The sequence below is a fragment of the Perognathus longimembris genome, chromosome 16 (genome assembly GCF_023159225.1).
Source record: "Perognathus longimembris pacificus isolate PPM17 chromosome 16, ASM2315922v1, whole genome shotgun sequence".
NCBI lineage: Eukaryota > Metazoa > Chordata > Mammalia > Rodentia > Heteromyidae > Perognathus > Perognathus longimembris.
In genome coordinates, this window is record NC_063176.1 from 13,910,530 (window position 1) to 13,924,651 (window position 14,122).

The 14,122-nt window shown below is 35.3% G+C and overlaps 1 protein-coding gene across 1 annotated transcript in view; it reads right to left on the bottom strand.

Annotated features, from left to right (window-relative positions):
* Positions 1-9,484: 9,484 nt before the first annotated feature.
* Positions 9,485-14,122, bottom strand: part of Glrb (glycine receptor beta) — a 68,336-nt gene continuing 63,698 nt past the window's right edge. The window contains exon 9 of the mRNA XM_048364524.1: positions 9,485-10,694. Within this exon, the coding sequence (XP_048220481.1) occupies positions 10,398-10,694 (297 nt within the window). The 3' untranslated portion in view covers positions 9,485-10,397. The remainder of the gene's footprint in view (positions 10,695-14,122) is intronic.

A 14,122-nucleotide genomic window follows, 5' to 3' on the forward strand; every position in this document is an offset into this window, starting at 1 on the left:
TTGTCAAGTCTCTCTCCTATCTGCTGTGGCCCTGGGACTTTGTTCATGAAGTTTCTGCCTGTGCCTGTAAGTTCTAGCATCTCTCCTACTCTGTCCTGCAGTACTTTCGGACTTTGGGGTTGTATGCTGAGGTATTTAATCCATTTTGAGTTGAAGTTAGCTCATGGTGACAGGCTGGAATCCACTCTTAGCTTTCTCCATGTGGCTGCCCAGTTTTTCCAGCACCAGTAGTTGAAGAGGCTATGTTTTCTTCATTATATGTTTTTGGCTCCTTTGTCAAATATCAGCTGACTGTAAGTATGTGGTTTTACTTCTGGGTCTTTTGATCTATTCCACTGATCTTCGGGTCTATTTTTTGTGTCAATACCGAGCTGGTTTTTTGCTATTAGAGTTCTGTAATAGAGCTTGAAAATCTGTTGCTTCTTTTGTTTAGAATTGCTTTGGCGATTCCAGGTCTTTTGTTGTTCCATATGGATTTTTGGATTGTTTTCTCTATTTCAGTAAAGAGTGTCATGGGGATTTTGATGGTGGTTACATTGAATTGGTATATCCAATTCATATTGGTATGGCCATTTTCACAGTATTGATTCTCCTTATCCATGAGCACGCAAGGTCTTGAGGCTTTGCTTTTAATCACTATTCACGAAAGACCTAGACATTGTCACAGGCAATTCTTATATTATGGTTTATCACACTTTTTAAAGTATCGTGAGTAAAGAAAAATTCCGGGGCTAGGCCAGCAAGAGAAAAACAGAAATCCAGAACAATAGCCCAGGAAAAATATTTTCAATTGTACATCCTTTCTTCCATCTACTCCTGCATCTGTAAGAGGACAGCTGCACAGATGAGGAGACAGGGAATTTATATTATTTGTACCAAATATCAAAAGGACCACCAGAATCAGAAGTGAAAACCATGAAGTAAACTGGAAAATAATACTAAATAAACTCCCCTTCCTCGAGAGCCCATTTTATATTTAATATTATATTTCAAGAGTCAGAGAGTTACAGAGGAACTGTCTAAGTCTTCTTTCTCCTTTGAAGTAGTTAACAAAAAATAAGAGTAGTCTTTCTGAATATGAAAAGACAGGAAATACGAAAGGCATTTCTTACTAAACAAGTCCTGAATGTCAGGTAGGCCTCACTCACCTTACCCCCCAAAAACTTTTGCCTAAAGTCTAGGACTGGGTTTACCTAGCTCAGAAAGTATCAGAACTAAACATTAGAGCCACCATTTTTAGCCTTTAATTCCCTCTCCCAGTCCTATAAGCAGAAAATAGACCTCTTTTTTTCTCCCTTTCTCCTTACGTTACCTGACTCTATATATAGGAGTTAGTGGAAAAGCAGGTACTTGGGGAACTCAGTTTTCATACAATTTGTAGGCAGCAGGTTAAGTTAGTAATTTCAAACCACAGAGCAATGAAACTGAAACAGGACAGACAAGGGGAAAATGTGGTATGGTCAATGTACCGCAAATACAGGAAATACTCATGCATGAATAAGGGAGCAAAGTCGTTTAGGAGAAAGAGGATAATTTGAGGAAACTGAGGCTTGGTGAAAGCAACTCAGAAATATAGTATGTAGAAACACAGGAGTGCCATATTTGCTTCAAAGAGAGACAACAGGATGTATTTCTTCCTGAGGGATGCTTTTCTCACCCCAAGAATTAACAATTGTCTGAAAGGATGTATCCCCTCGTGAGAAAAATGCTTCCCCCAAAGTAAGCAACCTCCTACCAAAATGCAGAAAACTGGGATCCTTCCTTGTCTCGAAGATAAAGATCTGTTTTATGGAAGAATGCATTCTCACCTGGAAAGAGTGCCTGAAACATCCAGTCAAGGGCCCTAAGTGAGGAGTCTACATTTAAATGGAAACGCCACTAACCTTCACCTGTGTCCCGTGACAGAATGAGGACAGAGGGCTCAAGGGAAACCCAGAAATAGAAAAATATGCTGGAATAATATGTAAAAAACCTTAGACAATGTCATCACCATGGTTCAGTCTTCCTGAGTATCTCTGGTGGGATAATTCTGTCTTTCAATAAAATTTTCTGCTTACTGCTCACCTGCTGTCCAAGGCTTTCATTATCTCAGGGTCTGCAGACACAAATTCCAGTTCACACCACTCCGTATCAATATTAAAATAAACATATGCTAAACCTTTTGCTTTGTGGGACTCTCCCCCCATAATTGTGACACGCCTTGAAACATGAATCTTAAGGACCTGTGATGTCACCTAATGGCTGAGGGCCTCCTTTGCCCATCCTTTGGCGACACCCCTGTGTTTGGATGTGATATTGGACATTAAAAGTAATGGTCATAAAAATAAACAGGAAAAGTGCAGCTATGTTTAGAAAGAGGCTGCATAATAGACTAAATCAGAACTTAGTAGTTATTCCCTCTTAATGAGTTCCATATTATATGCTCTAGGTTAATAAGCTAATGAGCATCTTTGTAGCTGAAAAGTGGGCAGGTTATAACTAAAGAAAAATGCCCGCAGACTGAATGCTGCTGCAGCATGCGAGACTCTGTTGAGGAACTTCCCCAAGCTCTGTGGTAGGAGGCTGGAGAGTGAAAGGAGATCCAACTGACATGGACTAATACTGAATGTCATTTTCAACCATTTACAACTCCAGGACTTGAAGGACTGACCCATGACAACAGGTAATAAACTGAGCTGGGCTTTTCAAAATAAAAAATGATTTGCCTCTTTGTTGTCTTTACCACTTCATAGGCAAGTGTTTCTGTTCCAGTCATCAGTGGCATAGGGTGAAGCAGTGCTAATTGACTAATAAAATCTCCACCCTGTGCAAGTCATTGGCAAAAGACCTATAGCTCCACAATTCCCGCTAAACTGCGGGAGAACGAAGAGAGGGAGATCTGCTTTCCTTCAGCCACCTTTTAGTCAATGATTTTATTTTGATCTGCAGTTGCCTCAGGCTCCAACTAGTGCTTTACTGAAAAAAAAAAGAAAGGCATTTCAAGTTACAGGATTAAGATCACATGCAGGCTTTAGTTAAGAAACATATAGTTGCTAGCATCATATCATTACCTGCTCCTTAGTTCCTCAATCAAGTCAACTAGAAAGATTTTCAACTAGCACTTGGAGATTTTGTTGTTGTTGCTATGTTTTTAAATTTTGCAATTCTGCAATTACTTTTAATAAATTTTAGTGTCAAACATTGACACATTGTAGTATTGTGGTTAAGATAAAAATGTCTTGTGTTCAGGAAATATCCTATTCTATTTTATTATAAAATGAACTTTACTGAGCTAGATTAAATTATTTTTCTTCACGACAGCTCTTATTTTAATTTTAAACAAGCAACTATGTTCCTTCTTTATGCTTTAAAAATATCCTCTACATTTTGATTTGTAGCATAGTAATTTGTATACTGACATAGTTTTCCTCCTTACATTATTGACTATATATTATTTAATATTGGTAGCTATATTTTATTTATCTTTACAATTTAAAAAATTGTGTACTGGGCCTTGAACTCAAGGCCTCACACTTATTTAGCTTGCTTGATAGACTAGCACTCTACAACTTGAACCGTGCCTCCAGATGTAGTTTTTGCTGGTTCTTACCGACTTCTGTGGCTGGCTAGCCTCCAGATCTCAGCCTTCTGAGAGGCTAGGAACAACCATGAGAAATAGATGCCCAGTAATATAGAGTTTTTGATTAACATGATTCTTAACATATCACATACCTAATGTATTATTCTAATCTGGGAGGGTGATAAATGATTATTTTGAGGTAGGATGTAATGGAAGTTTAATAGTATTTATAGAAGTAAACTGTCATTATTATTTGAAGTACAGAAAATCTAAGTAGAACAGAATTAACAAACTTTCCTGCTTTTGTTGTTTGTTTACCCAATATATATGTATGATATCTGTAGAGAAAATGTTAAATATGCTTTAATACAAAATCCAGTTTTAACACACAGCATGACTAACCTTAAAAATTTTCTATTAATATTAATCCCATTAAAGTCTGTGATCTCTCTGGTGATACATTTAAAAAATGACAAATCCTTAGAAGGCTAAGTCTAGCTTTTTTTAAAAAAGAAAGCAACAGCATGACTAACCTTAAATATTTTCTATTAATATTAATCCCATTAAAGTCTGTGATCTCTCTGGTGATACATTTAAAAAATGACAAATCCTTAGAAGGCTAAGTCTAGCTTTCTTTTAAAAAAGAAAACAAATGAATGTTAAATTGTTGTTATGTTGAATTACTATCCAATAATTTCAAATTACTATGTTGAATTAGTATCCAATAATTTCAGAATGTAATTTGAATTTGAAAAATTAAAAACTTTTTTCCTTGTGTCAGTACTGAGGCTTGAACTCAGAAACTCATGCTATTTTTTTTTGTTTTTTTTTTTTTTTTACTCAAGGCTGGTGATCTCTCATTTGAGCCATAGTTCTGGTTCCACCTTTTTTTTTTTTTTTTCAAATTTTTATTATCAAACTGATGTACAGAGAGGTTACAGTTTCATATGTTAGGCATTGGATACATTTCTTGTGCTGTTTGTTGTTTGTTACCTTGTCCTTCATAGCCCCTCCCTTCTCCCCTTTTCCCTCCCCCCCCCCCCCAGGTGTTCAGTTCACTTACACCAAACAGTTTTGCAAGTATTGCTTTTGTAGTTGTTTGTCTTTTTTTACCCTGTGTCTCTCAAATTTGGTATTCCCTTTCAATTTCCAACTTCCAATACCAGTATACACGGTTTCCAATATACTCAGATAAGATTACAGAGATAGTGTAGGTACAACCACAGGAAGGTAATACAAGAACATCATCAATAATAGAAGCTACAGATACAGATGGGACGTTGAAAGTAGTTACAACTGTGATATAACAATTGTTTCCATAACATGGAGTTCATTTCACTTAGCATCATCTTATATGTTCATAAGGGTATAGCTATTGGGCCTTGTGATGCTCTGCTATGACTTGCCTAAACCTTTACTAATTATTCCCAATAAGGGAGACCATAGAGTCCATGTTTCTTTGGGTCTGGCTCACTTCACTTAGTATAATTTTTTCCAAGTCCTTCCATTTCCTTACAAATGGGACAATGTCATTCTTTCTGATAGAGGCATAAAATTCCATTGTGTATATGTACCACATTTTCCTGATCCATTCGTCTACTGAGGGGCATCTGGGTTGGTTCCAGATTCTAGCTATGACAAATTGTGCTGCGATGAACATTGTTGTGCTGGTGGCATTACTGTGATTTTGTTTGTGGTCTTTTGGACAGATACCCAAAAGTGGGGCTGCTGGGTCATAGGGGAGTTCTATATTTAGCCTTCTGAGGAATCTCCATACTGCCTGCCAGAGTGGCTGGACCAGTTTACATTCCCACCAACAAACTGCAGAGCTTCTGCATGGCAAAGGACATAGCTTGCAAGATAAACAGAAAGCCCACAGACTGGGAGAAGATCTTTACCAGACATTCAACAGACAAAGGCCTTATCTCTAAAATATATGCAGAACTAAAAAAATTACCTTCTTCCAAAACAAAACCGCAAAGAACCAATAGCCCCCTCATCAAGTGGGCTAAAGACTTACAAAGAGACTTCTCTGATGAGGAAACGAGAATGGCCAAGAGACATATGAAAAAATGCTCTACATCACTGGCCATAAAAGAAATGCAAATCAAAACAACATCGAGATTCCATCTCACCCCAGTAAGAATGTCATATATCAAGAAAACTAACAATAACAATTGCTGGAGGGGATGTGGCCAAAAGGGAACCCTACTTCATTGTTGGTGGGAATGTAAACTGGTTCCACCTTTTTTTGCTGGGAGCCTCACAGACTTTTCTGCCTAGAAGATGGCTTTGAATTGTGATCCTCATTTCTGTTTTCTGAGTAGCTTGAACAAGTGTGAACTACCAGCACTCGATAAGTCTATTCTTCCAAAGCAGAATAATGATACTTATGAAATTATCAAGTAAAAAACAACAAAAGGTTTTTTTAAAAAAACTATTTATCTTTTATGCATCTAAACTCAAATTGTCCTCATATAAATGATAAATTTGGTGTGTTTAGAGCAGCTTAATTTCAGTACTTCACATGTAATGGAAAATATTTTAACTTCATTGCTCACTGGAGATGAACGCATATGACTAAAGCACTTAATAGTGAATAAAATATGTATTACTTAAAAGAAGTACTTGCAAACTTGACATTCAATATCATTCCACTGAAAATAAATGAAATATTAATCACTTAATGGAATGGAAAAGGAACATTCCATCGTTCTGATCACTGTTCAACATGGTAGAGGACAATGGAAGGGGTGATATTGATAATATTGATCAAGATGCATTAAATTGAACAATTGAATTGTTAAATTGAAACCTTTTCACAACTAATTTTTTAAAAGAAATTAGAAACAAAACAAGAACATGGTAGTAGGAAATTGAAAGGGAATACCAAAATTGAGAGACACAGGGTAAAAAAAGACAAACAACTACAAAAGCAATACTTGCAAAACTGTTTGGTGAAAGTGAACTGAACACCTCAGGGGGGGAAAGGGAAAGGAGGAGGAGGGAGGGGAGTATGAGGGACAAGGTAACAAACAGTACAAGAAATGTATCCAAAGCCTAACTTATGAAACTGTAACCTCTCTGTACATCAGTTTGATAATAAAAATTTGAAGAAAAAAAAAAAAGAAAATGTATGGTCAAAATCAATTCAGTTAAAGTTTAGAATGAGCAGAGAATTGGTATATGAAATGATTGCAAAGATAATATAAAGATTTATAGCAATAATTTTATAGAAATTTTACTTGACAAGTTTTTTTTAGATTATTGGGTAATGCAACAGTAAAGATAGCTGAGCAGAATGTCATAATTATAGCTCTCTTTTAAAGAAATTAATGTCACAATTAAATTTAGTATATGTCCATGGAATGTATCCTGAATAACAACAGAACATAGAGAAGTAATAGCCTAATTTGATTTAAATCATTAGATCGTGAAATTTTATCAATGTTAACCTCTTGTTGGTACATTTTACTATAGTAGTTATGGGAGGAAATGTCTTGTGTTAGAGAGGAACAATGAAGTTGTACATGCAAAAGGTCATCGTATCTGTCATTTACCATAAAAGATTCAGAAATTTTTTTCCTGTACACATAGTGGAAACCAAGTAAAACTAATATGAGAAAATATGAAAATTTACAGAGCTTGGATGAAAAGTAATTCTTTGTGATAGGAACAGGAATTGTTTGTAATATTTTCTTCAACTATTTTGGAGGTCTGAGCAATGTTAAAATATTTTCTTTTCCTTTTTTTGTAAATAGAAGAGTAATTTGCCTACAATATAAAATGGAGCAAGAGAAGTGATTAGGAAAAAAAACATGAGTGTTTTTTGTTGGAGGGAAATTTGAGAGAATTTACTACATTTTAAATGTTGACATCTTTCAATCCAGCACCTCCACTGTGACATCTGTCTTCTGTAAATATTCACATTCATGCACAAAGGTACTTATTGTGATTTGGGGGGGAGTTGTTGTTTGTTTTGGGGTGCTGGAGATGGACCCCATGGACCTTACTCCAGCTAGGCAAACACTCTATTACCATCTGTTGCCAGTTCTTGTCACACAGTTGGCTTTGTATTAGAAATAAAACCCTTCAAAAAACCAAAACCAAAAAAGACCCTATTGTTTCCATTTGAAAAGAAGTCAAATCAGGCAAAAGTTAGTTCTTCCCTTTTGGAAGAACTCCAATACACAACAAATGGTTAAAAAGTAAGAATTTAGCGTAAGACTCAGCAAAGGGAGGTGCCACGTGATTGAGGCAAAAAAAAAAAAAAAAGAGTTTACTGGTGGAGAGAGCATACTTCCAGACTGCATAAGGTAGGGGTACAGGGGGATCAAGAGATGCAGGGGAAGGGGAGAAGGAAAAGGGGCAAAGGAAAAGTAGGGAAGGCTGCAAGGCAGAAGTAATGATGGAGATGGACCATCTAGGGAGCTTGCAGAAAGGAGGGATGGCGACAGAGAAGGACTGGAAGGCCTCAGCCAAAGTGAGGACGTCAGAGCCTGGGGGACCTCCCACTGGGGCCTTCCCACTGCCCTCGGGTACCTGGTAGGGGGTGAGGCCTTCTAGGGAAGCAGCCACCTGTGCACCAAGGGAGAATGGGGACCAGCCATTTTCCCCCAGTAGACCTAACACTCAGAAAAGCCTACATGAGTCACCTCACTCACTAAATTATCTCCTGTGTTTAAGAATTAGCTAGAGGTTGGGAATGTAAGGTATTGATACAGGTTAGATTCCCTTGAAGTTACTAACTCTTGGAGAGAAGGGTTATGAACCATCAGCAAGATGGGGAAGAATGAGGGAAAGGGTGACATTGATTGAGAGGCATTGGACTCATAAACTGACATGTTGAATGAAAACTCCTTGTACAACTAAAGATAATTTAAAAATAAAATTAATTAATAAATCATTAGCAGACAGGAATAATAATCTTCCATATATACTTGGTCATGGAATAGCTATTTATATCTATTCGAGTATGAGAATCAATCGTTACAGGCTGTCAGTATATTACAGAAAAGAAATCATTCACATGATTTACAGCAAATATATTCCTATGTAGTGAGAACTGTCTTCAGTATGGTATATTTTCTACCTAAAACTCTAGAATGTGAATGCAATTTGCAATAAATTAAGGAAACGTACTACAAGCAAATATCACAATAAAATATAAATTATTAAATCATATATATATTATTTATATTTATTTGTGTTATATATATATATATACATTAATATACTATTGTCCTGGGTCATGTTGGAATGTTGAAGTTCAACAGGGTTACCTGTTTCATTTCAAAATTATTCAGATATGTATAGAATATGTTTTTGCAACTAAGAGTACTGTAAGAAACTTAATGAGTGGTGAGAACCTTGAAAGTTAAAATCTTCAATGAAATGCCTAGCATTGAATTATATGTGGTATTTTGCATAAGCAATATATGTAAGTATTATACTAATTAATTGGTCATTTGACCTATTGGCTATTTCCAGTTTTGCTCAAAACTCTCTAAATAATGAGATTATATACTACTTTGGTCTATGTTTTTATGTAAATTAATGAAATCTCTAATTTTAGTAGTGGCAGCAATAAAGAGTTATTTTAGATATGATATTGGTAGGAAATGAGGGGCCTCAAAAATAAAACTTTCATGTTGGAACAACATCAAAGTAAGTAATCTCAGTCATCTACACTTTTTGCAGATAATAGAAAGCAACAAGTAGAAGTGAAATCTAAAGTAAGAAAAGACACTATTTACTCAGTCCTCAACTGTTTTGTAACATTTCACAAAATATTCATATAAGCAAAAGAAGTTAACTCATAATACATTTTAAATTTTACTTAAAATATATCAGCATTTAAATAAAATAAAGGTGTTAAATACTTCAAATCCTTATATATTTTTTCTAACTCAAGTTGCTCCTATAAGTAGGGTATTTATTTCATCTTAGATTCCTAAAAATGACACGAAATCACATATTTATTACTGCATGCCAATTCAAAATACATGATGCTGCTATTAAGGCACAATGCTCTTTTGTACTCTGTATCAACATATGAAATGCATGAAAATAAATTTGTTTTAAGGTGCATTAAATACAGTGCTTTTATCCTAAGTATATAATTGAGGCGTTTATCCTTTATTTGCTTTTATTTTATCAGAAGCCAGAATCCTTTAAGACATTATGTAAGCCCAGATTTCCTTTTCTTTCAAAAATACTTACTGTGTTTTATATATGGCATCTTGAAAACACAGGCACAACTGAAATGGAATTGATTTTACACATTAATAGTTTCTGAACTTTATTTTTTTCCACAGAACCTGCATAAGTATAATAGATATACTCCTACTTACAAAAATTAAACAATACATAATATAACTTTGCTTCATCTGCAGTAATACCATTTAAAATCATACAAGGATAAGATGGCTCTTTTTGAAACCTACCAGGAAGGGAATTGGAAATGCTGTATATATCAGAATGGTGACACTGATGGGGTTAACGTGCAGACTAGTGTGTCCCAGGATTATCAGAATTATTTGCAGGTTGTATGAACGTAAGGTTATTATTTGAGTTTATACTATATAGTAGGCAGATTTGTTATTCATTAGTAAAGCAGCAGGTTTGCTATACATATATACATCACCATTAGAGCACAGACATCACAGAATCATGCTGCCATTCAAAAGTAAGGTGCTGCATTTGATTGCAATCAAATGGCATTCAAAGTGCAATATTTTTTGCTATGAAAATGCAAAAGTTTTCACAGATCAGCATTTATGAATTGAGTTGGTCACAATGAAATGGGCTTTCATTTTATACAAGTGGAAAAGATTTATCATAAATATATAGACCAATAGATAACATTGAAGAACAAGAAGCAGAAAGGAAATAGTGCTCTTGCATACAGATCGATTCGCTTTGCTGCTGTTGGGATCACGGGCTTGGCAGGGGGAGGCTTCTTATTGTTCTTTGCCTGGGATTTCCCAAGTCCATTGTTGACTTCAATAGGTTTTCCATAGCAGTCATAATTGGATAATTCAAAATCTCTTGGTAAGCTTCCCACTATGCTGAAGTCATTAGATCTCAAATCAGACTTAGAAGTACAAACCTTTTTGCATCTTGTCTCACCAACCTGAGGATTAAAATTAAAAACAGAACAAACTTAGAATCTTTTTATTCCTAACACACATCTCTACAAATAAATACTTTTAAATCTCTAACTTCACAAGAGAGCATTTATGTTTTTCCCAGAAAGAACTAACAAGATAACAGTCATGTATTTAAACTATCAGAGTGCCTAGTCATTTAGGGCTTTAAAATACTGCCTACATAAGCTTTATGCAATAGAATAAACTTTGGATTGCTTATTTCATGTTGAAGATTCAAAATACAAAGCGACATTTACTTTAGATATTACCATGCTTGTGATGTTTTCAGAATGTCTTTTCTTTTGTGCATGTACTGGGGCTTGAACTCAGGACACCCCTCTGCTCCTTGCTTGGCTTTTTTCCATCAAGGCTATTGCTCTCTCACTTGTACCACAGTTCCACTTCTGGTTTTTTGCTGGTTAATTGGAACTAAGGGTTTACAAATTTGGCTTTCTAGGCTTGCTTCAAACCTCAGTCTTCAGAACTGAGCCTCCTGAGTAGTTAGGAATACAGGCATGAGCCACAGACATCCAGCTGTCTTTTCTGCTTCAACACCAACAAAATGAGAGTCCATTCTTCTTCTAGTATGGAACAATGACACATACAATATTTATAGAATGTATGTATTGCAGAAATCTTGAACAGTGAAGTTTTGATTTCCCTCTTGATCCTATTACAAAATGGAATTGCTTATAAACAACTGAGATACGTAACCCTCCAATAAGATAGAATGTATTTCTTAACAAGACCCACAAAGAAAACCTAAAGAATGATCACAGAAGCAGGCACTGGCTAGGGTCAGGCATTTCTAACTTGCTCAATTAAACAACCACACTCAAAAAGCACAAAGAAATTATGTTCACTACTTCAGCTAGACTATATGGTACAGAGATCTGTCAGTTCCTAATCTCTAATTTGTTAATTGAATCAATTCCTTACCTAGTCAATACCTCCTATGGAACTCTCACAAGAAATAAAAGGTGCTCAGAAAGAATCAGATGTGTATAGCTTAACCTGCAATGCCTTAGAATGGCATTGTAACAAAAGGACATAGAGACATAATACAGATTCTTATTCTTTTGCCAGTCTTGGGTCTTGAACTCAGGGCCTGGGCACTGTCCCTGAGCCTCTTTGTGCTCAACGATAGTGTTCTACCATTTGAGGCATAGTGCCACTTTCAGTTTTCTGAGTAGTTTATTGGAGATAGAGTCTCATAGACTTTCCTGCCCAGGCTGGCTTTGAACTGCAATCCTTAGATCTCAGCCTCCTGAGTACCTAGGATTAAGAAATAATCTTTCTTACCAAAAAAAAAAAAAAAGAAGATGAAAGAAAAAACAGAAATAATTTTTCTTGAATTGAAGACGTAGGCATGGCTTAATGGGAATAAGGTTCTTGTATATGAAAAAAATGTTCAGAGGTAATAATCTGATATATTTTTACCAAATTTAAATCAATGCTTACTTTTAAAAACATAATTACCATGAAGAAACAAGCAACAATCTTATTTGTAGATGAACAGCAACTTATTTTTAATGCATTCAAAATGGTAGGCATGGCTATTGTTTTCTTTGTTTTTGGTTTAACAAACCACTATATGTAGTGTGCATTCAGTGTTGAAAATAGGTTGATGGGCTGGGCGCTGGTGGCTCATGCCTGTAATCCTAGCTACTCAGGGGGATGAGACTCGAGGATTGTGATTCAAAACTTGCCTGGGCAGGAAAGTCCGTGAAACTCCTACCTCTGACTAACCACCAGAAAACAAGGAGTGGAGCTGTGGGTCAAAGTGGTGTAGCACTAGCTTTGAGCAAAAGAATTCGGGGACAGAGCCCAGGCCTGTGTTCAAGCCCCATGACCAACATAAAAAAACAAAACAATAACAAAAAATAGCATTATAGTAACAACTCAGAATCCTAAACATTTTTATTGAATGAAAAGAGAAATATTTGGGAGAATAAACTAGTGACCACAGTAATGACATGGCTAAGAAAGTACCACCTTTTGAGTAGGGAATAACTCAAGGCAATTATACATATATGATATATTTTTGTATTACAAGCACAGTTATCAAAATTTTCATACCAAAGCTAGATTTTTAAGTCTTCTTTTGTTTATTACTATTTCTTAGTAAGTACAATCTTAATTTTAAATTAGCTCCTAATGTTTTCTGCATTTTAAATTCCATTATGCTTTCATGAATTTCTATTGTTTTTCTGTCTAAAGAAGGAATATCATCTTATTAAAAAATTGTGTTTTGTAAATCAAAATCCACTAGAACAAATACATATTGAACCCTAAATGATAATTATATTTATCATTGCAAAACAATTTAAAAACTAGATCATAACTAAAGGATTTCGATTTTTATGTTTTTTTCATTTACAGATATGTAATAAGCTTATAATTCTATCAAGTTATGGATTTAATGTACAAAAACTCATTTGGAGGCTCATAATTTTGAGTCCAATTTCAAGATATAGAATGTCTCTGTAAAGAAAAGCAAACTCCCAGCAAAATACACACACACACACACACACACACACACACACCCGGATGGAAAGTAGAATTGAATAATACAATAATTCAATTATAAACTTGTTTTGGGATCAAAAGGAAAATGGTGTTGCAAAGCAACAACCAGGCAAATGAGAGATACAACAGAAAGTGATACTCAACCTTAGTGAGAAAGAGAAAATTGAGTAGGAAAAGTGAACAGAGCCCCAGGAGTTTTGGGAAGAGAGAAAGAGAGCAAGTCTGAGAAAGAACTCAAAGAAAAAATAAGTGCAAATTTCCATATTTACAGCAAGATATAAATCTACATTTCATACTAGTTGAACAAATTTCTAACAAAACTAATCCAAAGAGATCCACACAAAGATTCCTTAAAATTAAACTTCTAATACTTAAAATTTGAGATCAATCTTGTCAGAATTCAGAGATAAGTGACACTCTTCTTAGAGGGAACAGACATTTAGAATGTGTAGTTGTCCTGAGAAGCCAAGGAGACCAGAAGGTAGAAGCACAAGTTAGGTGTTTGAACTGCCATCCCACAATCTTATACCCAAGGAAAATATTTTCCAGGAATGAGGGAGAAATCAAACCAAATCAAACCTCCTCAGATGGAGGAAAACAGAGTTAGTACCAGAGTTTACTGCCCCCCAATATATATATATATATATATATATTTATTTATTTATTTATATTTATATTTATATATTTATATATTTAATATTATATATATAATATTTATATATATATTTATATATTGGGGGGGCAGTCCTGGGGCTTGAACTCAGGGCCTGGTCACTGTCCTTGAGCTTTTTTTTTTGTTCTCAAGGCTAACACTCTACCACTTGAGCCACAGCACCTCTTCTGGCTTTTTCTGTGTATGGGGTACTGAATAATCAAACCTGGG